The 25,529-nt window shown below is 41.6% G+C and overlaps 2 protein-coding genes across 8 annotated transcripts in view; both read left to right on the top strand.

Moving 5' to 3' along the window:
• Window positions 1–4,799, top strand: part of gstcd (glutathione S-transferase, C-terminal domain containing) — a 52,278-nt gene extending 47,479 nt beyond the window's left edge. The window contains exons 11-12 of the mRNA XM_071527292.1: window positions 999–1,068; window positions 2,223–4,799. Of these exons, the coding sequence (XP_071383393.1) occupies window positions 999–1,068; window positions 2,223–2,413 (261 nt within the window). The 3' untranslated portion in view covers window positions 2,414–4,799. The remainder of the gene's footprint in view (window positions 1–998; window positions 1,069–2,222) is intronic.
• Window positions 4,800–6,505: 1,706 nt separating this feature from the next.
• npnta (nephronectin a) overlaps window positions 6,506–25,529 on the top strand; it is a 45,492-nt gene continuing 26,468 nt past the window's right edge. For 4 of the 7 annotated variants that reach the window (XM_071527293.1, XM_071527294.1, XM_071527296.1 and 1 more), the window contains exons 1-4: window positions 6,506–6,871; window positions 15,384–15,484; window positions 20,914–20,964; window positions 23,740–23,832. In XM_071527293.1, coding sequence (XP_071383394.1) covers window positions 6,801–6,871; window positions 15,384–15,484; window positions 20,914–20,964; window positions 23,740–23,832 — 316 coding nt within the window. In that variant the 5' untranslated portion in view covers window positions 6,506–6,800. The remainder of the gene's footprint in view (window positions 6,872–15,383; window positions 15,485–20,913; window positions 20,965–23,739; window positions 23,833–25,529) is intronic. The other 3 variants (XM_071527295.1, XM_071527298.1, XM_071527299.1) reach the window with 1 other exon arrangement.

The raw sequence follows: 25,529 nt of genomic DNA on the forward strand, positions 1-25,529 counted from the left end.
GGAGTGAGGAATGGAATCAATTAGAGTGGGAGCAGGTTAGAGATGACTAACCGCTCTCCTGAGTCGCCTGTTACATGAACCGTAGCAAGGTTAAAAACAGGATGGAAAAAAAACCTTGTCCTTTGGTTAGAAATAAATTTGTCTGCGATCTGCAGGCCTCTCCAGAGATCATACAGGGGTGATTTTATGCAAAGAATCGTGGGTGATGTTTACAAGCTTACCATGAAAACAGAACTTTTGGCCTTTTCTCTTTATAGAGACGATACTTTTGGTGCTTTTCCTGTAGTTTTATATATGCATTTAATTTCTTGCTAGATTTTTACAAACTCTTTTACTACCAGTTGACACAGCTTAATTGTAAAGCTTTAATCTCTCATCTGATAATCGCTTTATCTGTTGGTATGTATTCATGCATGTACTGTATGTGTGTGTGTGTGTGTGTGTGTATGTGTGTGTGTGTTCATGCATAATAGTGTTGGTTTAACTCATTAGTGCCTCATTAGAAAGACCAACTTTTGTGTAATTCCGTACAGGCTCATTCACATCTAGAACGCTAACTCTAAATATAACTATAACTATAAAAAGTTTAAAATTATTCCTAATAAATAGAATATCTGACTATAAAAACAACTCATTTTGGCTGTAACTATAGTTTTTGGCTCAATCTCAGCTATTTTCTTGGATGCACAGACAACGATAAAACATTTTCCAAACCAAACAAATTAATGTTGTTAGCAAGAAAATTCAGCAGCTCACTGCAGTGATGCTTCATTTTCGATCACAGATAATGTGTTAGTGTGAATGCTTGAGCAACAATATATCGTTATAGTTTATAGATAATCCTTATCGTTATCGTTCTAGATGTGAATGGGCCTTAATAGATGGTATGCACAGTACTTGTGGGTTTCAGATTGGACGGAGACTCGCTCAAAATGGCAGCTGTAGCCCTTACTAGTATGAATTACACCTGACATGGCCATCGTCTGTCCTTGTTTCAGGAGCACATGGTCCTTTGCCGCTTCGCAGACCAGACTGCTGTCCAGCTTCCTCCTGAAAGGCGACACATAGGTACTGTACTGCTGTCTGCTGTCGCCGTATGTTACAGTAAATGCTCCAGTTTGCTCGACATATTGTGACCTTCTAACACCGCTCTGCCCGACACGAGGATCTATACATGAGAGAAGTGAGAAATATCACTGCATGGATTTATACATTTTGACAAGGCGACAGCAGCGAACAGTTTCCAGACCATTGTTGTCAGATTCAGGGGATGTGTTTTGTCAGGCTGAATCCTCCAGGCCTCTGGTGAAGCTTTGCAATTCAGTGTTTCATTGTGTTGAGGACTCTCTTCAGCCTGATAGCTCTCCAGCTTATCAAAGCTTCCCTGTGAATCTGAGGAGGCTCCCCAATGCCTCATCACTCTGAAGCCCTCTCATATGTACCTGACACCACCTGTCACAGCAGATTCTGCTCTATATCAGTTAACAGGGCTCAACCTCTCCCACTAACATCTTCTAACCATGTTTGATCTCATCTCCCCTGAGCCTGCCGGTGTGCCTGTGACCGTCTGAGTAGCATGGCAGACCAAAGCTCAAATTTCCTTTGTCTGCTACCTAACTGCTAAATTATCATGTATTTTAAGACTGTTATTAAAGGAAATTCTAAGAGGAAAGGGAAGTCATCTCAAAGTGAAATTGTTGATGTATACACTACCAGTCAAAAGTTTGGACACACACTTTTTTTAATTTGTACTATTTTTCACATTTTAGATTAAAACTATGAAATAACACAAATGGAACTATGCAGTGACCAAAAAAGTGTTCAGCAAATCAAAAATATCTTATATTTTAGATTCTTTAAAGTAGTCATCCTTTGCCTTGATGGAAAGGCAAAGGCTTTGGAAATAAATTCTTACGTAGGCATCAACTTCACTATTTATATTTGTCTAAGAAACAAATTCCAAGCATTTAAGCATAAGCCTTTAGATGAGAATGGCTTTAAGATAATGAAAAACATAGTACATTTAATCAGGTGTGTCCAAACTTTTGACTGGTAGTGTAAATGGCCACTGTTGCATTTACCTCTGATGACTTCAATAGCGTACTGATGGACACTAACACTAGAAACACTAGTATGAACAAGGAAAAGTGTAAAAAAAAACCAATGTGTTGTTTTTTTGTGTTTTTGGATGGTAAAATATTTTTCTTTGTGCTCCTCTCCAGGTAAGCAGTGTATGGGCCTGGTAGACTTGGACCGCTCCTGGGCAGCAGAGGCTCATGGGTATTCTGTGCGGGTGATGACCATGGAGCCCGAGAGCTGTTCGCCAAAGAACAACATGCTGGTGGGAACGCAGCGGCAGAAGAGCGGACTGGCACTCGCTGCTAGCCAACTGGAAGGAGCGGCGCATAATTAGGACTGCGAGGACCAGAGTGGAGAAGAGCATCTTCAGTGTGATTAGGATTTGATGAAGTACCACGGCTCCTGGCCCTGCATGTGACGACAAAGCAGAGAATAAGGCTATTTTTTACATTCAGGACTTGCTTCTTATTTATTTTTTATAAGTAAACAGTTTTTTAATGAGTAACAGCCTGGGAAAGATTAAAGAGAGGTTTGCTTTTTGTTTGTTTTTTTGGAGTGGTGTCAAAAATCATCCTATAATGTATTTCAGGCAGAAGGTATAGACAACATTTCCGTGGTTATTGATTGACTTAACACACAGATGAGTGGTTTCTGAGAACTAGTTGTCAATTATTGGCCAATTAGTTTTTAGTATAAGAACTCAAAAGAACTCGAGTCCCTCAGCAACTGCTAGATCACGTTTCTGTCTTTGCCTAAACTGTGTGATCATGCTCTCCGTGTAAACAAAAGCAGCAGGAATTACACACCCATATTGTGAAATAAATACACCATATATCCACATGCTGTTTGCGCAAATAGTCTACATACGGGCTTCTGTAATAGAACTCAGCAGTTACCTCCCTCTGTTGCCAGGTATTAACTGGGAGGAAAGAGAAATTCACCACTAAAAATTCATCTGCACTTGTAGTTGAGATGGGGGAATTATCATTATCTGCCTCTTCTGTGAGTGAGTGTGTGAGTGAGTGAGTGTGTGAGGGAGAGACAGTGAGAGGGAGGGAGAGAGAGAGAGCGAGAAAAGGAGAAATTTGATTTAAACTCATATCACAACAGGTAACACACAGCATTTGTCATGGTTCTAGGGGGAGGCTGTGATTATTCCTCATAAAGAGTGAATGTGAATATGGTATGCATACTGTAATACATTCAACAGCAATGAATATTTTATCATTCCCGGGCTGCTGGAAAGGTCAGTGTGCTTGATTAGACGCACGGTGTTCAGAGCCCAGTCGGTGGAAATCACAAAAATATGGCCTGTATTTGTGATACTGTAGACACTAGACCCTTGAGCTTTTAGACTTGCAGTTGATAATGATCAACTGTTTCTCTGAACAATTCTGTGATTTCACCTTGACAGTGTATTGCAACTGCTGGAGAAGTGGGGAATGGGGAGGTAGCTGGAGAGTCCGCTTCCCTACTCTCGCTGAAGGGGCCGAGGAGGAGGAGGAGGTGGAGGCTTTTCCAATGTTCAGCTCATCTGAATTCAGTCAGCAGAGCCAATCTATCCCGAGGTGAATGGCCACAGACACAGCTCCTTCCAAGGACTGGAATTACTTTCAAAAGGGAAAGACGTCTGACTCCCTGTCCATGCCTTCGGCTCTGCCCAAGTGCACATAACACAAATGCATATAGGCACAAAGGAGGAGAGAACACAGACGGTGCCACTTCAAGCTTGCGTGAGAGAGGGGCATATTAAAGTGAGAAGTAGGTTGACTCACCTCAGCCACCTTTAGACTCTAGGGATCGGGAGATGACTTAACAAGCTTCTTTGTTTATGTATAATAGGTGTGAGAAATCTGAGGTTTGTTCCATCTAAAAAGTCTACAGGGTAAATGCATTTCTCTTGTAGCTGTTTTTATGAGTGTCAGCTTAGTGCATGAAGCATACGCTTATTAAAGGCCATTCTGGGATCACAGCATAGTGCCACTGGTGATGCCGCTGCTCCCCCACTGCCACTATGTTAATATAATTAAACGGAGGCCGGTTTCTCATTGTGTAATTGACTGACTGACCTCAATATGAAGTCTGACAATATGTGACAGCTAGACCTGAAATTTAGCTAATTTTTCAAGTTATTTGAAGCAAAATGAACCTGTGCAAACTGAGCTAAAAATACAGAGGTTATTATCCATCAGCAAGTCTTATACCCTTTAATCAATGTGTACATACTGATAATTGGTAGACTCAAAAATCATGGCTTGGGGCTTTAATGTGGATCATGGTGGACACACACACACACATAAGATTGCACTCTGCATCATCAAAGTTGTGGATGCGTTCAACCAAAAGCACCTCTGAATTGAATGATTTGTTGCAGCATAAAACCTCTAATAGGAAATAATGGCGCCTTCATTGTTTTATTAACTGCGGTTATTATTTGGAATTAAAATTCTGCTCACCTTGGCGTTTCGGGCACCAGTTTTCCATTTCATTACGCTCACATTGTTTATGGCAGTTTGTCTGCAACAGTTCATTGCTCCATGTTTGGAGATCTTGCTCTGTTGGTATGAATTTTCCCTTTGACAAATAGTGACCTTATTTATGTGCCCCCAGCTACCACTGGCAGGCTCTGACATAAAGTAGCCTACAAGCCCTGCCAAAATGGGTACAAGGTTGTCACTGCCCTTTTCCGTTTCCTATCTCAACAATCATGCTCTTTCTTCATTATCACTAATAAAAGCTGTTTCATTTAACTCATTTATAATGTATTTATTATTTATTTATAATAACCAACTCTGGTCCAAAATAAATTATTATGCACTCATTTCCTCTTTGCCTCAAAGTCCCACTGCTGTTAATTTGCACACCCTAATGCTGAAATCCATACTTTCCCCTATACTTCCCATTATACATTCTACTTAACAGTGTGGAAACTGCAGGTTGTTATGTTTATATAAACCTAATTTGCATATTCTTGCTTATATTCTATTTATGTTTATTTTCTATTTTGCCTGCTGTATTCCTTTATTATTTGCTGCTACAACAACTCACTTTCCCCACGGAGATCATTAAAGTTTCATCATATCTTAAAGGCCTATTATCATACCTTATCAGTAGCTCACAACACAGCTATAGTGTTGGTAATGAGGCATGATTTGGCTGATTTAAATTAGCCTAACCATAGCTCATTCTTTTAAGAACAATAAATCAGCATGGGAATCCAGTAGACTTAGAGTCTTGTGGTTTAAATGAAAATAATGTGATTAATTGTTTACTAATGCACAAACGGCTCTAGATTTCTCCAACCACTTAGCTCCTAGAAATGTCAAACCTCTGTGCAACTGCGTAGATTTATTACCAAATCCGTGACAGGGCATTACAAGGCGAACACTGCCATGTATCAAAAAGTAATAGTGACTGTGAACAGCCAGTTAGAAATCATGCTAAAACATTCATCTCATGGTCCATTACTGAGCATGATGGTGCTCGCTTAATATGTGTAAGCCAGCCTCCCTTTTCTCGTTTCCAATGACTCATTTCTGGAGAAATATTTTATTGATTGACTTGGATTCTCGAGGCGGACTTAGGCGTCGTGTATCACATCAGAAAATGAGCCAGGCCTTTATGATTGTGCCCCCAGACAGGAAGTGCAATTCAACACACTTTGAATGTGAAGTGCTTCTCATGAGTGAAGCAGAATGTGACGATAATCATTCTTGAGATGAACAAAGTCAGACATAATCCCTTGCCACGGAGGGAGAGTGAAAACCTAGCGATTTTATAATACGTGCCTTTCAAATCAGAAACTTTGCCAGTGAGCCTGTGTTGTGCAAAGCATGGTGGGAAGAGACATCCTGTTTCTGTGACACAGAACCAGAGACATAATCAGTCTGCAGTTGGAGTCACTGTGTCAAAGAAAAATGTTTCAATCAAAAGCCGTTTCATTTCACTTGTGTAGGATATTTATTTATAATAACCACCTAGGCCGAGGCAGAATTATACGAGTCCAACATAACACGCTGAAAAAGCCTTTTCATTTTTTCTGCTCATTTGTGCCACTCATCCTCTTTGTCCTCTTCCGATTCAGCCCCAGTAATTTCCATTACATTGTTTTAGTGTGTGAGCAACATCTGCCTGGGTGGGCGATGCACCTGCGTGCCTCAGCAGGCCACGCAATTAATTAAAGCATTTCCAAAGTACGCTCGGCGTGGCACCGCACTACACAATTGTGTCTGAGTGCGCAATCTGGAGTGTTTATCCTGGCAGTACAGTAGGTCATGCCTTTGCGTTAAAGTCCCACAGGCGCTGGATGAGTTTCAGCGATTCTTGGACTGCTGAATTGGAGAGAGAGAGAGGGGGCTCTCACTGCAGTGGGTGCTGTTTATTGGATAACCCACTGACTGAACTTAGAGAGAGAGAGTGAGAGAGAGAGAGGGGAGGGCTGTGGGGTCCCTAGCAGACCGGTAGAGTGCACTCCGCTCCACACACGCGTCGGGGTCACTACAGTTGCAGGCAGCGGACTGGTTTCTCCGGCACCTCCACAATACCGCAAATGAACAGTCTCAAGGGCGCCGGCAGACCTCTCGTACCTGCGAGCGCGTGAAAGAAAAGTCTGCCGCTCGCTTCGTCTTAATTGTTCCCACTGCGGTATACCCGGTCAAGTGTTGCGTTTGGATTAACAGAGAATAGCCTGTAAACAGTCTCGGCGCACAACTCTCCAAATCATGGAATTATGGATAAAGTTGATGTTGTTATACAGCTGCTGCTTTGGAGCAAGTGCTGACTTCGATGGCAGGTAAGGACACATCTTCAGACAGGCTGCATACAGCGATGCATCGTCAAATAGCGCGCTGATTGTGATTATGCACGTTACAAATTTATATCATTATACTAATTCAGTCGATATGTATCTGCGTTTGAAACCGCGCCTTCAGTTGAAGAGAGTGTTTCGCACATCGCGTTTCATTAAAGCCTGATTTTGACATTTGTAAACTGTAAAGCTTTATTTAGATGAGGCTGAAACGTGTTGCTGTTGTGAAATTATTCGCGCTGAGGTGCGCCGTGAGTACTGAATACATGCGTAAACGGTTTAGGCTCGGCTACTTATCCGTCCTTTACCTTTACATTTGAAATCCACAAACATCACCCACTCTATTATCCTAACTTTTAGCTGGATATGAATAGTTATAATCCAACTGCAGAGAAGCGTCTAGCTACACTTAAATTAGCTAGTAGTTGGTGTTTTGCGCACCAAGAGCACCTTTCTATATGGGTAACCTAATGCACAGTGTTCGCATGTGTAAAAGCAGACCAAGCGGCTCTTGTCTTTGCAGACAGTTGGCTTGTTATAAAGTGATGTGACAGCACATTGCCCGGTGCTTCGTGTTCAAACACGAATCCGGTGAAGTATGTGAAGAGAGAGGTGTGGAGACGTGCCAAACCCCAAAGAATGCATGTGTCCGAGATTTAGATCTGCCTATAGGTGCAACTACGAGCATCCGAGTTGAACATGATGGATGACATTCACCCATAGTATCGTTGTTTTACTACCACGCATAATAAAACCATATTTCAATGTAGGTTATTTAGTGTTCCTTTTAACCACCATGTTTCCTAAATGTGCGTAGATGCTTTTAAGTAATTGCATCACTAATTGCGTGTTTGTTAATGAAGTGTTTAGTCTTTAATGTCTGGACCTGGACTGTTTGTTATGAAGGCTGTGAAATGTGAGGAGGCGCGCGGAGACTAAACTATGTACCGACGTCTCTTATTCTGTTTCATTTTGGGTTGAATTTCAGGACTCGGGGTGAAATTGGACAGAAGTCCATACAAACAGTCATAGAGTTACACAAACAGAGACGTGGACTACTTCCAGATTTCTTAAATCTCCAACAGAGAGTGCAGCCAAGCATTGTAATTTATTTGTTTTTCCTCCTGTATCTTTGTCAGGCAGGCTGAGCCCCGAGCAGAATCCTCTCTCATCTTCGCACAAATAACGTTTTCAAATGAATGGAAAACTTTTGTAGATTGTTGGAGGTAATTGCTATTGAAATAATGTCCATGCCTTCAAAAGCCCTTTTCAGGCTGCGATTTCACCTGCTTGTTGATAAATTCTAACATCTTAGTGGCTGGTGGTGTAGCATATTTTTTTTCCCAGCTCTTTCAAGTCAGTTTTCTATGGTCAAATTTATTTCAAATGATTTAGATATCAAAGGTTGCAACTAAGGAAAAGGTGTGTGTGTGTGTGTGTGTGTGTGTGTGTGTGTATGAGAGAGAGAGAAGGAGAGGGAGAGAAGGAGGGAGTACAAAAATAGAGCCTATGCCTGTTTATACACATTATTGTGTTATTTATTACTGAGAGCTTTTTTTCACAGCGTGGCTAATGCCAGTGTGACAGGTCATGGTCTGATGAGATGCGTGGCACTTTTATTTCACGCATTGCCTTTGTGTAATGGCCATTTACATTAACGCGGCAGCAGCATACTGTACATTATTAACATCTCTGCTGATGGAGTGGCTTGTCACGATGGCCATAATTTGCCAATTTTCATGGGTATAAACTTGCCCGGGCCTGACTCCCTGCTTCAATATTAATTCATGGAGAAAATATCCCCTGAGAACGAGCACAAGCAAAAAAGCCATTTATTACCTAGTCTCCCTCACTTATTGCCTTTTAGAGAGGCTTCCCAACAGGCTTATCCATCTGCCCCTGAAGGATCCTTCACAGGCATCATTGGCAAAATAATTTTGTCCTCACATGCAGCAGAATGTAATACACCTACCTGTAAGTCTGTGGCTGAAAAAAAAATCACACTGTTGTTACCAGCTTTAGCTCGCTTTGGTCCAACTGAAGAACAGAGCGTAGCAGATTTCCTGTGATGTTGTCCAAGCGGCTCTGTGATCAGTCTTAGGTCAGACTACTTTGCCAAGATGAAAAACAACACAGAGGATATTCTTCCCTAGTGATGTCACTAAATTGCTGTAGTCCGATGCAGCCAAGCAGCACATACCAGACCTCCTCAGTAATAATCCAAAACTGTGGACTGGTGCCAGATTATGTTTGCATTGTAATATCAGACCCACGTTTGGGCTTTCAGGGAGTTGATACTGAGTGCTAATGCATTTCCTACAGCTTATCCTATTTGGGAAAACACAAATTACATTTATGGTCAGTATCTGGAGTATGTCAGTGTAGGAATAGACATCTTTACTAGCCTTGATACATGCTTTTTGAGAGTGAACATTAAGTCAGACTCTAGTATCTGGCAGCTTAATGTTGCCTTTTAGTTGGCAAACATACATACTGTACCTTGCAGAACATGACTCATAAACTTCTCCAAATTGTCAGGTTCCACTGGTAAATTCAACATATGTACTGTAATAAAAAAACAACACTTATTTTAGTTTGTCAAGCTTCATAACTGGTCTCTTTGTTATTTCTCTGTCCTTTTCCATCAAAACAAGCGTGGGGGTGGGTGGGCGTGTCGGTAGAGAGAAGTGTGAATCAATTTAAAAAGTTGACATTTTATCGAAGTAAGTGCTGCTTGGAAGATCATCATAAGTATGTTGAATATTACCACTGGCCCCTAACAAGCCGGAAAAGTATTCGGTCATGTTCTGCGAGGTGTGTGTGTTCAGGCATGGACTTTGACTCTTTCCCATACGAAGAGAGAAAGTGAGAACAGCATGCCGCATAATATACCCTGCATGATGTCTTCTCTGTCTTTTAAAGTATTTAGCCTTGGTACTTTACATATACACTACCAGTCAAACGTTTGGACACACTTGATTGAATGTATTATGTTTTTCATGATGTTAAAGCCATTTTGATCTAAAGGCTTATGCTTAAATGCTTGAAATTAGTTTCTTAGACAAATCTAAATAGTGAAGTTGATGCCAATGTGTGAATTTCTTTCCAAAGCCTTTGCCTTTCCATCAAGGCAAAGGGCGGCTACTTTAAAGAATCTAAAATATAAGATAGTTTTGGTTTGTTTAACACTTTTTTGGTCACTGCATAATTCCATTTGTGTTACTTCATAGTTCCGATGTCTTCACTATTATTCTAAAATGCGGAAAACAGCAAAAATAAAGAAAAATGTGGTGAGTCGAAACTTTTGACTGGCAGTGTAGGCGACGTGATTTCTCAGATTCTACTTTTACCTCCTGTGATAGTTGCCAATATCCCATATCGTGTTATGTGTAAATGCGATAACCTTGGCAAACCGCACACAGATCTGGCACCGTGTGCAGTAGAGGTGGTTCATTTCCATGCCTGAGACCTGAAGACTCCACAAGCTCATGCCTTCAGTTGAGCTTGACAGGTCGAAGCAAGTCTCTCACCTGAGATCCTGCAAATCCTGCAATCAACATCCATGGGCATTTGTGAGATAAATCCAGTCAAGATGCATGTTTCTCATGCTGTGCTATGGATGGATGGATGGATAGATTATGCCATCATCGCTCTGATTGAGGACTCCTCTCGCAGCGCTGATTATCACACTACACCCCACGCTGCCACTTAAGAGAACAGCGCTCCTCTCTGAGCGATGGATGGATCCCCCTTCACTCTCAGTCAGGGGAGATTGGGCAGCTCTGTATCCATTAGCAAAACAATGGAAGAAGGATGGAGCCCCCATGCTACACATCATTTTCCTCCTCTCAGGTTCTGCTGGGAGAACCTTGTCTGACAGTCTATGCTTGAGAGGAGGTGTCACACAGCATGCGTGAAGGGTAATAATTATCTGCTTGAGTTCCTTCGAGGCTTAGTGCAATTTAGGATCATTATTCAGAGCCTGAGGGTCATAAATACAGGTATTATGCTCAGGTCCATTTGATATGCCAGTACTCAGTTCAGGAGAATGTCACTGGGGACAAGGAGTTTTCAAAGATTTTTTTTTTGTCTATTTTTGTGCAGTCTCACCATAGGTCCCACTGCTGATTCTGATTACAATCACAATTTCTAAACCATATGAAATCTTCAAAGAAATGAAGAATATGATTTTAACAGCGCCACCGTGTTATTGTGATCGAGCCATAATGCCAAGCTGATGAATTGTATTATAATCTAAGCGTCAAGTTGTAGGAGTGGGTTACAGTGCACAACTGCTGTGGGCTAAATCCACCATGAGGACGACTGAGAGCGGCAGAGAGAACATGAAAGTCAAAGAAACATGATTTCATATTCACTCTCTTTGTGTGTGTGCATGTGTGTATGTGTGTTTGCGAGGGAGGAAAGCATTGAAAGAAAAAATGTTTGATTTAATAATTCAGGACCTGTTGCATCTTATGAGGCCCCAGTCTCCTTTCTGCTCCCACTGCGCCAAGCAGACCTCCCAGACACCTCGCACCCACCATCCACTGGGAGTCTGGAGGAGTTCAAAACCTGTTCCTTTGCTCATCGTTTTCACAACGTCATGTGTTCAAAGTTCATTTGCATCTCATGCCCATTGCTATATATGATATATATATTTATATCTATAGATATATATATACACACACACAAAAATAATATATACATATATATATACATACATATATATATATATATATATATATATATATATTCATTAAAATCCTCCAGGCAAACAAATCATCATCAACTCTCACTTGGCAAGTCTGTGCTGCCATGGTATCCCTCTCCTGCTGCTGTTACAGTAATATTCAGCCACCCTGTATGCTGTTTCCATTCTGATCATATTTTCCACTTCCTTGATTTGCATCCCTTGTGGATATACAGGGGGGTGGACAAAATAACTGAAATACCACCTGAAAACTTTAACTTTGAACTAACTCAATCAGAATTGCAAAGGAAACTACACAGGGAAGTGATATGAAGTTGCATGCCAATTACCATTATATATATGCTCTTTAAAGGACATCTGACAATCACCACTTTCAGATGTGAGTTTTCAAAACAACTTCAGGCAGCCAACAGTGTTCCAAGGAGACCAAATCATCACCAGAATTACAGGCGAATCAGTCAAAAAAACGGCAAAATTATGTGTGGCAGCAATTCCAAAAATCATGAAGAATTGAGGAACAGAAGCTCACAGACAGTGAGAGACAAACTCATAACAGGATAGTTGCTAAACACTACAAAATTACAGCCTCAAAAATTATCACAGAATTGAATCAATATGTCTGTGACAGAGTCTCAACAAAAACTGTATGTGTTGAGCTTCACAAAGCTGGTCTTTTTTCCAAGGCCAATGCATAAAGACTCAAAACCTGGTGTAAAGAGCACAAAACACCAGCTGTGGAAAAACACACAAATATGGTCTAATGAGTCATCTTTTAAATGTTTTTTTCTACATCCACATGGGTTTACATGTGGATAAAGCCAAAGGATGCTTTCAACCCACAATGTTGCCACTATTAAACCTGGTGGTGGGTCTATCATGGTATGGGCAGCCATCTACTGGGAGTAGGTCTGATGATTGCTCTGCCTGGTTATATAATGGTCTTATGTAAAGGTATATGACACCATTTGACAGGACCAAACACGATGTTCCCATATTCCAAGATTATAATGACCCCATATACACTGCTAAACAAATTCAAGAGCGGTTTCATGAGCACCAGGATGAAGTCAAACACCTTCCCTGGTCTCCCTAATCAATGTAAACATCATTGAAGCTATATGGAAAGTTCTGGGGTGTGAAGTAGATTTCCACCTCCTTCATCCCTCAAAAAATTGGAGCCTTTCCTTGTTGAGGAAAGGTCCAGTATCCCTCTACCCACAGCTCAGGACTGTATGACAGCATTCCAATGAGGATTACGGTTTTGAAAGCAAAGGCTGGCCTCACTCCTTATTAGACTACTGATATTATATTCTTAGGGGTTTCTGTTATTTTGTCCGTCCCCTGTATGTTAATGAAGTGAATTTTGCCACAGGCAGAGAGGTTCATGTGTTTTTTTTTTAAATATGACAAGTGTACTGTATTGTGGGACAGCAGGTGCCATGTTTGTTTGTGTGTGTGTGTATGTGTGTTTGGGTGTCACCTGCAGAGACAGTGTCCCCTAAACATGGCCACCATCCAGACTGCTCCTCTCCTCTCCTCTCCTCTCCTCTCCTCTCCTCTCCTCTCCTCTCCTCTCCTCTCCTCTCCTCTCCTCTCCTCTCTCCTCTTCTCCTCTCTTCCCCTCCTCTTCCTCTCCATCTCATCTTCCTCTCCTCTCCTCTCCTCTCCTCTCTCCTCTTCTCGTCTCTCCTCCTCCTCTTCCTCTTCATCTCCTCTCTTCTTCCTCTCCTCTCCTCTCCCCCTCTCCTCTCCTCTCCTCTCCTCCATGCTCTGTCACCTGAACTGTGTGTTTAGAGCGTCTCCCTGCCTCACTGCCTTCCTGTCTGCCAGGCAGCAGACAAACATTTTCCCTGGATCTGCCACTCTCACTTAGCATCCATCGGGGTTTTTTTCCCAATGAGGTGATTGGCAGCGGGGGCAAGCATTAGCATTTCCTCATCTTGGCAAAGAGACACTAACAGGCAGGGATAGCAGCGAAGGATGTGCCCTGAATACTGAGCAACAAGCTCACTCCCTCATCAAGGCACAACAGCAAGCATCTATTGTGTCAAGGAAGTATATCCAGAGACACTTTTGGTTTGTTTTAGAATGTTTTCCCGTCTTCTGGACATTCAGGAGTCATGGTATGCACAGATTTCAGTGATTCTTTTTAATTTTGGAACATTCTGGCAGTCATTCAATTTTATTATTTTGGGTTTGTTTGTTGATCGGTACAAAAGCCGCATGGGCTCAAGACCTTTCATAACCACATAATCTCAGAAACAGATGTTTTATTGCATGTTGCATGATTGTCGATTAGTTAGATCTAGCTAGGCTCCTTCTCTGTGAAGTCCTTTGAGACATGCTTGTGATGAAGAGCTATATAAATAAATGAACTCGACTTGACTCAGTAACAATGCTCTTGGATTGTGTTTCAAATTATTAACAGGCCATGTAGCGCATAAAATTAGCTTGAGATATGTACTGTAAGAAAATACATACGGCCCGTTCTCTCCTAGTTACAGATTAATTTAGCTGCTAGATTTTAGGCAGCATCACACAGCTGAGCTCTCAAAGTATGCAGTTTGGGTTTTCATCAAATCCTTAAATGGACTCATTCTTTCTCCCTTTTCTCTCCAAAAATATGTGGTGAGCCTCTGTACAGATAAAAAGGTAATCCAAATGCACCGTCTGCCAAGAAGCTATTTCTTGCTCTGAGCAGAATAGAACATAGTGTAACAAAAACATCCGGCTCTGATTTTTTACAGGAATTGCCGCGCTTGTGAAATAACATATATCAGTATAAAAACAAGACCAACCTCATTTATTCTCTCCTTAGCAGAGATTGTATTATCTTCCACTCTCATGGAATGATTCGATCGAGTTTCTGTGGGGCATACACTCCCACTGACATGTATTAACTATCATCTAGATGGAAAAAGAGATAGAAAACAGATTTTTCAAACGCACAAGACAATGCATGGCATCTAATCTCTTTCACATGCCCCATAATGAAAACAATAGGAATGTGTCCTTCTCAGATGTAGGTGTCAGTGGTGCGCTGGTGTGCAGTGAGGCTTGTATTCAAATTGGGGCTGGCAGTCTTTCAACACAGGTCTCCATTTTGACATCAGACACACCAACATGATTTGATATGCTTTCAGTTTTACTTCTATGATGCAAGAAAAATATGCTGTACTAAAGCAGTGATGTTTCATTTTTAGAGAAGTCGACTTTCAGCATCCTGAAATACTGCGATGTCGGTTATACTGTTACCTTGCATGTGATAAAGATACAGAAATAAAGCGTTTGGTTTTATTACAGTAGTGTAAGCTGTTTGCAAAAGACATTCTTTCTATATCACACAATTTGCATTCTTTATCCTAAGAAAATTTTACACGACATTAAATGGATATGCATTATTCACAATAATGAAGTAAAAAATAAATAAATAAAAATCACCTAGCTACAATTTTAATAGTTTTATTTTGCTTCTTTGAATGTGCAAGTTTACACACTTATTTATGTGTGAGAGAGTTTGGGCCCTACAGGCCTATTAAAAACCCATTGTATAATTAAAAAAATATACGTGCACTGATGAGAAAATGAGCATACATTACTTTTATTCATGTCATAAAAAACTGCATATACATGGTCTTTGTGCACAAACAGTGTGGAAATGAAATGACCCAGCCGACTCTCATTTGTTTTGGTCGAGGCCTTTTCTTCCTACAACACGGAAGAGACCCCCGCTTTTCATTAAAGCATTTTAATTGGCTGGGAGCTAATTATGTTGTCCTCTTACAGGTGGCCGCGGCAGATGGCCTCGTCCAATGGGCTGTGCCGGTACGGGGCCAGGGTGGACTGCTGCTGGGGATGGACACGCCGCTCCTGGGGTCACTGCCAGCGTGAGTGCCACCACGCCTGCTGCTGCTGGGGGCGCACAGGGGCTAACAAGGTGGCGAGGTTTCTAGCTGGGGGATCGTAGATACCGTTAGACAGAAGAGACCCGGTAACACTATCGCGGTAACAGAAGGCTTTGGGAAACATACACACGGGAGGAACTCGGACACACACACACACACACACACACACACACACACACACACACACACAGGCTGATCGAGTGTCACACGTGGGACAATCTTTGGGGCGAAGATTGATTCTAATGGCTGGTTTTACTGGAAGACCGGCTGACGTTTATATTCACACTGTGGGTGGTCAGCGTGAGGGAGAGACTGCAGCTGCAGGTTAGAGGGGTAGATAAGAGATTGATTATATATTGCCACTATATATTTGTTGGTTAAATCAAGATAGCTTACAACTGTCAGAAGAACCAAAACAGGAACTTTGCTGTGGACATAAGCCATGGTGTCTGGCATTGGCATAATATCCTGCAACGCCATTTAGCCGTCATATAAGGATTCAGAGGATGTGTGCTGTCATTACTGTTTTTTTTTAGTATCGCAACATGGCACTCCTGCGTCAGATTGCCTCCTAATGAAATATTAACACGTTACATTGTAGAAGTATTTACGCTTGCATAAAGTCCCTCTGCTCTCCTGTAATGCCACCCAGGGAAGTGTGAATATACTAATATGGGTTCCTAGTCTGGCCAACAGCCTCACACATGTGAAACCCCCTGCATGGCTTGGTGCACATGGTGGTAGCTGTTGCTTCGCTGTGGAGGTTTGATCTAGAAGGGGTTTACACACACACAAGGGATCGTAACACTGCATGTTGGATCCATCCACTGACTAGGTGGATGGTCAGTGACCATCCACCTACTCATAGCTTACAGCAATATTGTTTATTAATCCCTTCATCATCATTTGTGTCTTAAGCATTTGTGTTTTTCACTGCTGAAATTATCATTTGTTGATTTTGATTGGTTTTTGTTTATTGAAACTCATCATGCCATGCTATAATTGACCTTTTTGCTTTTATTTTTTTAACTAATTGTATAATATTGTTGATTTTCTTGTGGGAAATATGTCACACACTGCTTGTTTGGTCCAAAGGTCTGTGCTCTATATAAAAGACTGTTGGGTTTGTTTTGTTTATTGGTATTGGTTCCTCCATTCCCATGTAAATGTGGCTCAGTGCCATCTCTTCAGTTGAAAAGTGTAGTGCCAGATTCATTATTTTGTTCTGTAGAGCACACACAGTATTACACGATTTACATGGCCCCAATGTTTCATGTTCCACTTAGCTCAACCAGATTAACCTAGAGTCTTTGTGAGAAGAATCTGCTTTTTATCCATCTCTCCCTTCATGGCTATTACAAACAAAATATGATAATCATATTCTTACATAAACTCCTGGCTTGAAAAAAACAAGTTATGGTAATGGATTTGGGAGCTAGACCTAGACTAATAGCTCAAGGGGGCTTGCTTTCACAGTTGAAAATTAGTGGAGGTTTTTTGTGAAGAGTTGGCCTTGTTCATAACCCTCTTACTATTTCCCAAGGCCTTGACACTTGAACTACACAATCTGCATTGCAATTATATTAGCAAAGCATCACTATTTTATCCAAACAGCTCAATTGTATCATTTGATATTGTTTGTGAGAACATTATGCCAGACACAGCAGTAGTGCTGGCAGGACTTGGCCATCTCAGTGGCCAATATCTCCCAGTGCATCTGGTCCAGGCTCACAGCCTTACAGCAGCCCAGATCCAGAAAATTCAAGACTAGGAGGACTTCATTATCACAAAAGCTCAGATTAGAGGATAAAGCTGTACATGTTCCACATGTTCTACCTACTTAAAATACAAAGGATTGAGTAGATTATTGAAAATTCTCATTGCACATGCTGTGTCCAAGTTCTGGCTCCACATGACAACACATTTACTGTTTTGCCTCTGGAAATCAAAAAAGATAATAAATCATAGCTGACAGGCTCTAAAAGTGCCATTAAACACAGCCACTTTAAAATAAAAAAAATACATTTGCACCCATTAATTGACCTGCCAAACAGCAGTGTGTGAACATGTTTTCTTATGTTTTTCTGGAGTCCCACACATTCCATGTTGAGTCAAGAATATCAGCTCATTTTAAGCTTCACCTTTTTTTTCAGCAAAGCCATATCTGCTCCGTGAGTTAAATCACTTTGTGTTTGCCTTAATGCTTCCAAATGCCCTCGACTGGGTGCTCTCCTCAAATCCATTCACTTGAGACTACAATCAGTATTCCATCAAGTCACCCAGGTACTGATTTAAACCTTAGACGAAGGGGGAAGAAGGTTTGGGGAGTATAATCGTGTGTGTGTGTGTGTGTGTGTGTGTGTTTGTGCATGTGTGTGTTTGTGTGTGTGTGTGCGTGCCTGTGCCTGCATGTGTGAGCGGATTCAGTCATCATGGATTTCAGGTCTTGGTAAGTTTGTATGGCGATAGAAGAGATTAGATTGGAGCTATCGGATTGTGGCTTTCTCAGCCACAGAGCTCAGTGATCGGTTTGGGTGACTGCTCGCAAAGAATGAGGAACTTAATGGATCTGCCTTGATTTTAAAGCTCCCAGAACGGAGAGAGGGAGAGAGAGAGAGAGAAAGGTGGAGAGAGAGAAAATTCTTAGGTATAAGGAAGAGGAGGTTCACAGGTAAGTCAGGAGAAACACATGGTTAGGGATGATTGCCACTGGGGTGGGGGCGAGGTGTCAAGAGTGAGCAAGTGAGCAAGGTAGGCAGATGGAGCAGGAGAGAGACAGGAGTTGTAGATTGATGGTAGACTGAGCTCCATTTATATTATGCTGACATGCCATCCGGCACTTGAAGCTGCTTATTCTAACCAGCTGCCATCGCCAGCATTTTGCTGCCACCATGAACATTTGAACATTTGTTTAGCATTTGCATGTCTAAGCAGCCAGTGTAACACAGTCACAACAGCCATGCTAAAATACCCAGCAATCCACCTCACCCACTCCCGAATATGAGAATGAGAGTGGACCAGCTCCTCATCAACAGGTTGATCCCACTGATCGCCTGAGTGTCCACATGGCTCGTTCAGTTATATGAAAAATAGCAGTCTGTATAATGCCGAAGCGTCCAGCGGGGGAATGGAAAATCTCTTAGCTACTCCAGCATCCACTCTCCCTCTCTCTCTCTCTCTCTCTCTCTCTCTCTCTCTCTCTCTCTCTCTCTCTCTCTCTCTCTCTCTCTCTCTCTAAAAGGCTGAGTGGGTACACACTGAGCTCCAAATAATTTTTAAATGCTTGAATTTTTTTCTGCTAATTTATGACATTTGATGTCAAGTGATACAGCATCTGTGAAACAGACTGCTTTAATTCGAAAGCTAATTTCATCCATATTAGATGAATATCTTAAGTTCTGAATGTCACAATGGTTTGGGCTTGTGCTACAAAACTTTAAGCTACAGCACATCTGCTACCTCTGACTAATCTCGTCTCTTGTTCAACGCTCAGTGCCTGTCATGAGACATCTAATTCAATGTCAAGTTACCCTCTCCTGTTCAAAGGACACCAATCTGAAAATACATCACAATCACTGAGAGACTTCTTCATCTGAAACCAGAGCAGCTTTACAACATTCTCTCTCCACCGGTTTTTATTGTGGTAAACAACGTGAAACCTGATGAGGGCAAACTCAGTCGAAACTCCACCATAGTTTTCCGCAGTAACAATTGATGGAGCTACTTCCGTAACTTCCTAATTAATCCAAACCCATAATCCACCACTTGCAAACTGAGTAATTTGCATTTTTATACACAAAGCATCCTTGTTGCTTTCAATCGGACAATATTTTTTTTTACCTGAATAATAGCGTTTGAATCATTGTACTCAGCAGGAACAATAGAATTTGTATTGGAATTGTTTTGCACATATTCTGTATTTTAACAAACCTGCTGTTTGGCTGTACTTCCTCAGTTTTTATTATGGATTGCATGCTCTTTACAATCATGTGAAGTGCAGGGACCTAGACCCAAAACAACAAAGTCACACAATGGGAAATGGCCTAATAGCAAACAAACACAGAGGTGCAATGAAGGAAATGAGCCAAAATCGAAAATACCAGTGTTTTACTTTCAGCTGCATAGCAGGTGCATGGTGGGTTGAAGCTGGTTTGATACCTCAGACCCTTAGTCAGCCATGAAGTCTGTGCCAAGTCATTTAGTGCAAAGTGTAATCTACAGCATAAATCACATGATAGACCACAGACAACTATTTTAGTTTTAATCCATGCAAACACTTTTGGTCCTGTGAAATGTGGAGGCAGAATATAAAAAGTAGTATAAAAAGTAACATTTTCTGCCTCATCTGATCACATTACAATGTAAACTTCATTTTGGTCCAATTCATTCAACCACAAAATAATCTCATCAATCATGTAAGAGCATGCAAATATATCCCAAATTTGTCCCTATCTAGACATTTTGGGAGTTCGGTGTAAAAAATTGGGTTCAATGTCACCTCTATATTAAACAGGCTCTGCTTTATATTAACTCTCTCAGAGAGTCTAGTGGATGTTAGAAATCCATGGGGATTGGGTTTGATTGAGTGCAGTCTTTGTCTCCCAGACTGGTGCGGACAGGATTAAGGCAAGACTTTTAATTGGTAATACGACCTAAGAAGTGAGTGATGAAAGTAGTAAAGTGATACCCAGTTCAAGTAATTCACTTTATCATGATTGTCTGCGTGGCTTCCTTCTCTGCTCTACTTTCTTTCATGATCGCTGATCTGTAAAGACCTGTCTAAAATGCTACCTTTTCATCTATTAGTGATAATAAGGTAAAAACAAAATGGAAGGGGTTACTCGTAAAGATCAGAGGGAATATGGGAGGAATTGAGAATGACTTGACACTAATTATAATTCTGGGTCTATAAAAGCACTTTGAAACAGCGCTGGTTTGAAATCAAATGGAGAGACAAAAAGAGAAATCTGTTGTGACAATTATTTTCACATTGAAGAAAGTCAGACCATGATCTCATTTAACTACGGTGGTGGTATTTTCTCACTTTCAATACAGTGAAGTAATTTTAAGTGAGAATTGTATTTCTGCTGTTTCACAACTTGATAACAGTGAGAGAACCCAAATTTCCCACTGTTTCATTTTAGCTGTGAGTGTTTGGGAATAACAGCGGTTGTGGTCAGCCATGTTATTGATCAAAACTCCATTCAAAGTATATGCAATATTGTCGTCAAGGGCGACCGGGAATGTGTGTGACTCCAGACTTTTTTTTTTTTTTTTTTTTTTTTTCTTTTCAGGAATGTTTGCTTGTCAAAGTGACCAGGCATTGCCCTCTAACATCATGTCCATTTTCTTTTCTCTCAAAGACTAAACAAAGCCCGCAACCTTTCTTTGTTTGGCTATTTGTTTTGCAGCTCTCTACGCCTTAACACACAGAGTAGTCGGGATAAGGTGCCAGCCCCAAGGTTAGCTCCACCATGTTTCTTGAAATAATCTTGCTGGACATGTATCCTGGGGGCACATCCTCTGAATCCCGGGTTCGCTCACTTATTTATAGCATGAGCCTATCCAGCCCCCCCCCACCCACACACACACACACACACACACACACACACACACACACACATACACCACTAATACCTCACACCCTGTGGCAGTGGCCATCTTCTTCCCTCTGGCCTCAGATCTCACAACTCGCACTCTCTGTTTTCACCAGAAGCCATGTCTTATGTGCAGAATGTCAAAGTCCTCCAGTGCCTCATTATTAAGATTCAGCTGCCCCTCTAGCCTCCTTCTTGGGAGTATTAATAAATCACTTAAGATTTAAGGAGTTTAAGCCAGTAAGATGATTATAAAGACTACACAGCATAGTATATCATAGTACAGGTTATGTCTCAGTGTTAATTTGTTGATGTAGGTGAAATGAGAATCTAATGATCCTCTCACCTTCCTTCTTGTGAAATAATGCATCGTGTCAGTATAATGATTCAGACACAGTGTCACACATTTCTCAGTAAAACGATATCTTCCATTGTGATCACCATCAAACGCCCACGATTTCCCTCACTCTCATTCGCTCCACAGTCATCAAATAGAAACCATCTGACATCCAGTATCAGCATCCTTAGATGGGCCCTTTGGTGGCCCATGAAATGCCTGATGCAAACCAGTGCGAAAGTGTGTCATCACCAGGCATGTTTTGATGGTGTTGATGGAACGAGGGCCATACATGCTATGTTTGGCCTTCCAGCTGGTATGGCCATTTTTAGTCCTTCATGCATTTGCTGTGGTTAATGAACACTGGCTATTTCCCTGATCTCGCTGCCAGGCCTCCGGCTTAAAAATACCCCGCTTCTCAGTGGCAAAGCCTGTTGACGGGCGCTCCTGACCATGCTTATCAAATGCTCTCTCATGTATGAAAATAATAATTAAAAAACAAAACTCAACTTGACTCGCTTGCTCCTTCTAATGAATTCAGTAGCTTCATTCATTATAACGGCTGACCAGCCCTAGGTCTAATAAACTTCTAGTGCCAGAAGAGTGCAGCTCCATTTCCACCAACAAATTAGGCCATTTTTTTTAAAATTCAATCTGTGGTTTAATTGTGAACTTCGACTTCTCAGCATTGTTAACAGCCTGGCTCATATCATAGGCCTCTCCAAGTGGGCTAACACTGCTTTCTTTCTATTAGATTGCATAGCCTAATAAAGTGGAATGAGTCTGGAGATGTTATCTTCTCCAGTTGAAGGATTCGTTCTAATACTTTTGTGCCTTTGAATTCAATATGAACAATGTTACCGACTGAAACCTGAGGAGCAGCAGTTGTCCTTCCTGGTTAACCCTGCTGCCCCGTGAGCTGAATCTGTTTGATTGGACATTTCTGATGTTGTTATTCTATTTAGAAAATATGTATTTTGTTTATAACCAGCTCAAAGTTGTAGTCCCCTGAAAACAATACATTATTCAACCAAGTTTACTTAAGCTCTATTGGATTTTCCTTGGTCTGTATTAAAGCAGCTTTCACATTTTTTTGCAGCATTTACAAAAATCATTAAAAAATACTAAGCAGGCGTCTGATGTAATCTGGAAGGTGTTTCTAACAAAACAATATAGTAAACTCTTTAGCTGCCCTATCACAAATACAACTTGATCCATATAATGACTTGGTAGATAGATGCACAGCACAGGATACACAGCAACACACCCTCGTAGATGCACAGCAATCTGGCTCATGTGTGATTAGCGCTCTCAACCATGAGTATACTTTAATTTAGAAGCCAGTCTCTCTCTCTCTCTCTCTCTCTCTCTCTCTCTCTCTCTCTCTCTCTCTCTCTCTCTCTCTCTCTCTCACACTCATTCTCTCTCTCTCTTACACACACACATTGCTTTTTCCTACTGCCTCTTCCACCATAGTGATAATTAAGTCCTCTGATTGCCCTGTATTATGACAGAATTAATGAAGCTTTTAATGAAAATTAGTAACACTTGGCTGAGGCCCCATGTATCAGACATGCTTAGCAGCAAGCTGCAGTAAGCACAGTCAGATAAGCAGGGCAAGCCTCCAGCTCACTGAGACAGAACACTGAGATTCAGCAAGGCTGTGCGGTTCCCCCTAGTACCATGTATCTGTGCTGGACCTATGTTGCTCTAAACACACACACACATCACCATCCACACACTATGTAGGATCTGCAGGGCAGCCTTTTAACCCTAATTATAAGATACTATTTTGGTACCGCAATTGTTTCAGCAATACTCCTAACAAGAACTTGCCTAGGTAATCTGTGTTGGCTGCATGCCACTGCAAATATCAATGTTGTATTTTAAAGCCAGGAAAATCAAGTCTTCACTTCTTGTTCAAAGTTCAAGCCCTTTGTTAATCACATACAGTGTAAAAGGGATTAATATCACCAAGGAAAATTTGTTTTCCATTCTCTTGAAGATCCAGCGCTGCACAGAATGTTTTATGAAATATGGTTACTTAAAAATGGTTGCTACTGTATATTTATTAGTCAATAGTAATAATGCTGACACACATAGAGAACAAACGCACCTCCTCTGAATTGGGCCCCATACTGTTCTTATTGCTCTAATTTGTGGTAAACAGATAATTTACAGCCAAGGGGTTGGGGGAGTCAAAAAGCCACAGGATTAAGTGCTTTGTCATCCTGATCTGGTACAAGGAGTCTGCCAGGGTGCTGCACTGATCTGTCTCTTCCTCTTTGGATCCTCCTTAACAGCTGTGTGCCAGCCTGGGTGTAAGCATGGAGACTGCGTAGGACCTAATAAGTGCAAGTGCCATCCTGGCTTCACTGGCAAGACCTGCAATCAAGGTAAGCTCTCGCCTGGAATGGCGACAGGTTATAGACACCAGACACACCCATTACTCTTGGTTCTGTGTGAATTGTTTACTTGTTGTTGGGTATTGAAATGGAAAAAATACACCAGAGAAAGAGAGCGAGTCAGGGTGCACGGCCCTTGTGAACATACCATGACTTAAGGCCCCCTAAGCAACACCCAAGCCTGCTGACATGCACATTTTTCACATGAAAACTAATTGCAGGAGAACTCCTGCCCTAAGCAATGGCAGGATAATCATTGTTTATTGTGGCCAAGTCCACACAGCACAGCACAGCACCAACCTATTAATGTTGCCACTTATTCACGGGGCGGATGCTGGTTTCCCACCAGCAGACAGTAGTTAGATGCTATAATCACAAAGGGAGGTGGAGAGAGAGCTGATTCAGCTCAAATGGAAATCACTGGTGAGGCCATGTTGAATGATCCTGGGAGTGCATCCTCTCCTGCGAAGATAACATCTCAATTACTGACCTGAGATAACTTGGCCCGGCTGAGTGCAAGCGATCCTATTGAAGGTGCGTGTGAGTGTTTGTTTGTGTGTGTGTGTGTGTGTGTGTGTGTGTGTGTGTGTGTGTGTGTGTGTGTGTGCGCGCGCCCGTGTGCGTGCATGTGTGTGCGTGTTTTTGCACATTTTCATCGGTGCGCATGTGTATTTGCTGACAGATTAGATGTGTTGAAAAATGTTGAAGCATCCCAGTTAGCGGTAATTTGACGTGCATCCAAGTAGCTTGAGAATACTTGTGGAATTCACGCCCTAAGACAGGAATAGGATAGCGTGTAATTAAAAACAAGGGGAGTGGGGGGGTAGAAATCCTTTCCGGAATGTTCCAGATTGACTCATCCTGCATTTCTAGGCTATAGGTGGCTCCTGTCTGCCGGCCAGACGGCTCTACTTTGTCTTAATCTGCAACAAAAGGGAGAGAAAAAGGATCTCCAGCTCACATCCAACTACAACAGACTTTGCTGCCAACGGTTCAGACAAACGTATCTGACAAATGCGAGTCCAAGACATTTCAACAGTTTCCAAGATCAGACTGTACTTTGAAGTATCCATTGAACCCCCATTTGTCAATTAGGCTTTAGACTTTTTTCAGAGCTTACCTCTTTACTTAGCCTTGAGTGGCAGACTTGCCCTTTCAGCCTATTCTGGATGAGATAACCTTGGGTCCTGTTTTGAGCTGGCGCATGCTATGGAAACCAATTTAATTATTCAGAAGCCATAGATTAGATTTTCTAATTTAAATTCAGCCTCCGTTAACCATTGATTTGCGGTTTACTATTGATGTGCCAGGTGGTCAGTGTTTCGTAGCATTCTAATAGCCTGTCCCTTTGGAGCAATGCATTCATCCTGAGGAGTCAACCAGAGGAATAGAATAAGTTCCCCTCCGGTTATAGACCTGCCTCCCTGACCTTGATGAGTATTCACCCTAATAGTTTATGGATCAGATTATGGTCTGTAAATTTGTTTAGGACGCGACGATATGCATGTCCTGAAGTAAAATGCTTATTAAGTTTGTTTAAGACCGTAAGATAAGTGGAATCAAGCATTATGGCATAATTTGCGGTAGCGTTTGCTGAATTGCATAGATCTCTGACACACACACATACATGCAGGGAGATATTGCACATGTATGCACACACAAATGCCACACACAAATGCCACACACAC

The sequence above is a fragment of the Centroberyx affinis genome, unplaced genomic scaffold (assembly GCF_046629955.1).
Source record: "Centroberyx affinis isolate AG114_WGS23_722 - 3 ecotype Tasmania unplaced genomic scaffold, CSIRO-AGI_Caff_v1 ptg001516l_1, whole genome shotgun sequence".
NCBI classification, from domain to species: domain Eukaryota; kingdom Metazoa; phylum Chordata; class Actinopteri; order Beryciformes; family Berycidae; genus Centroberyx; species Centroberyx affinis.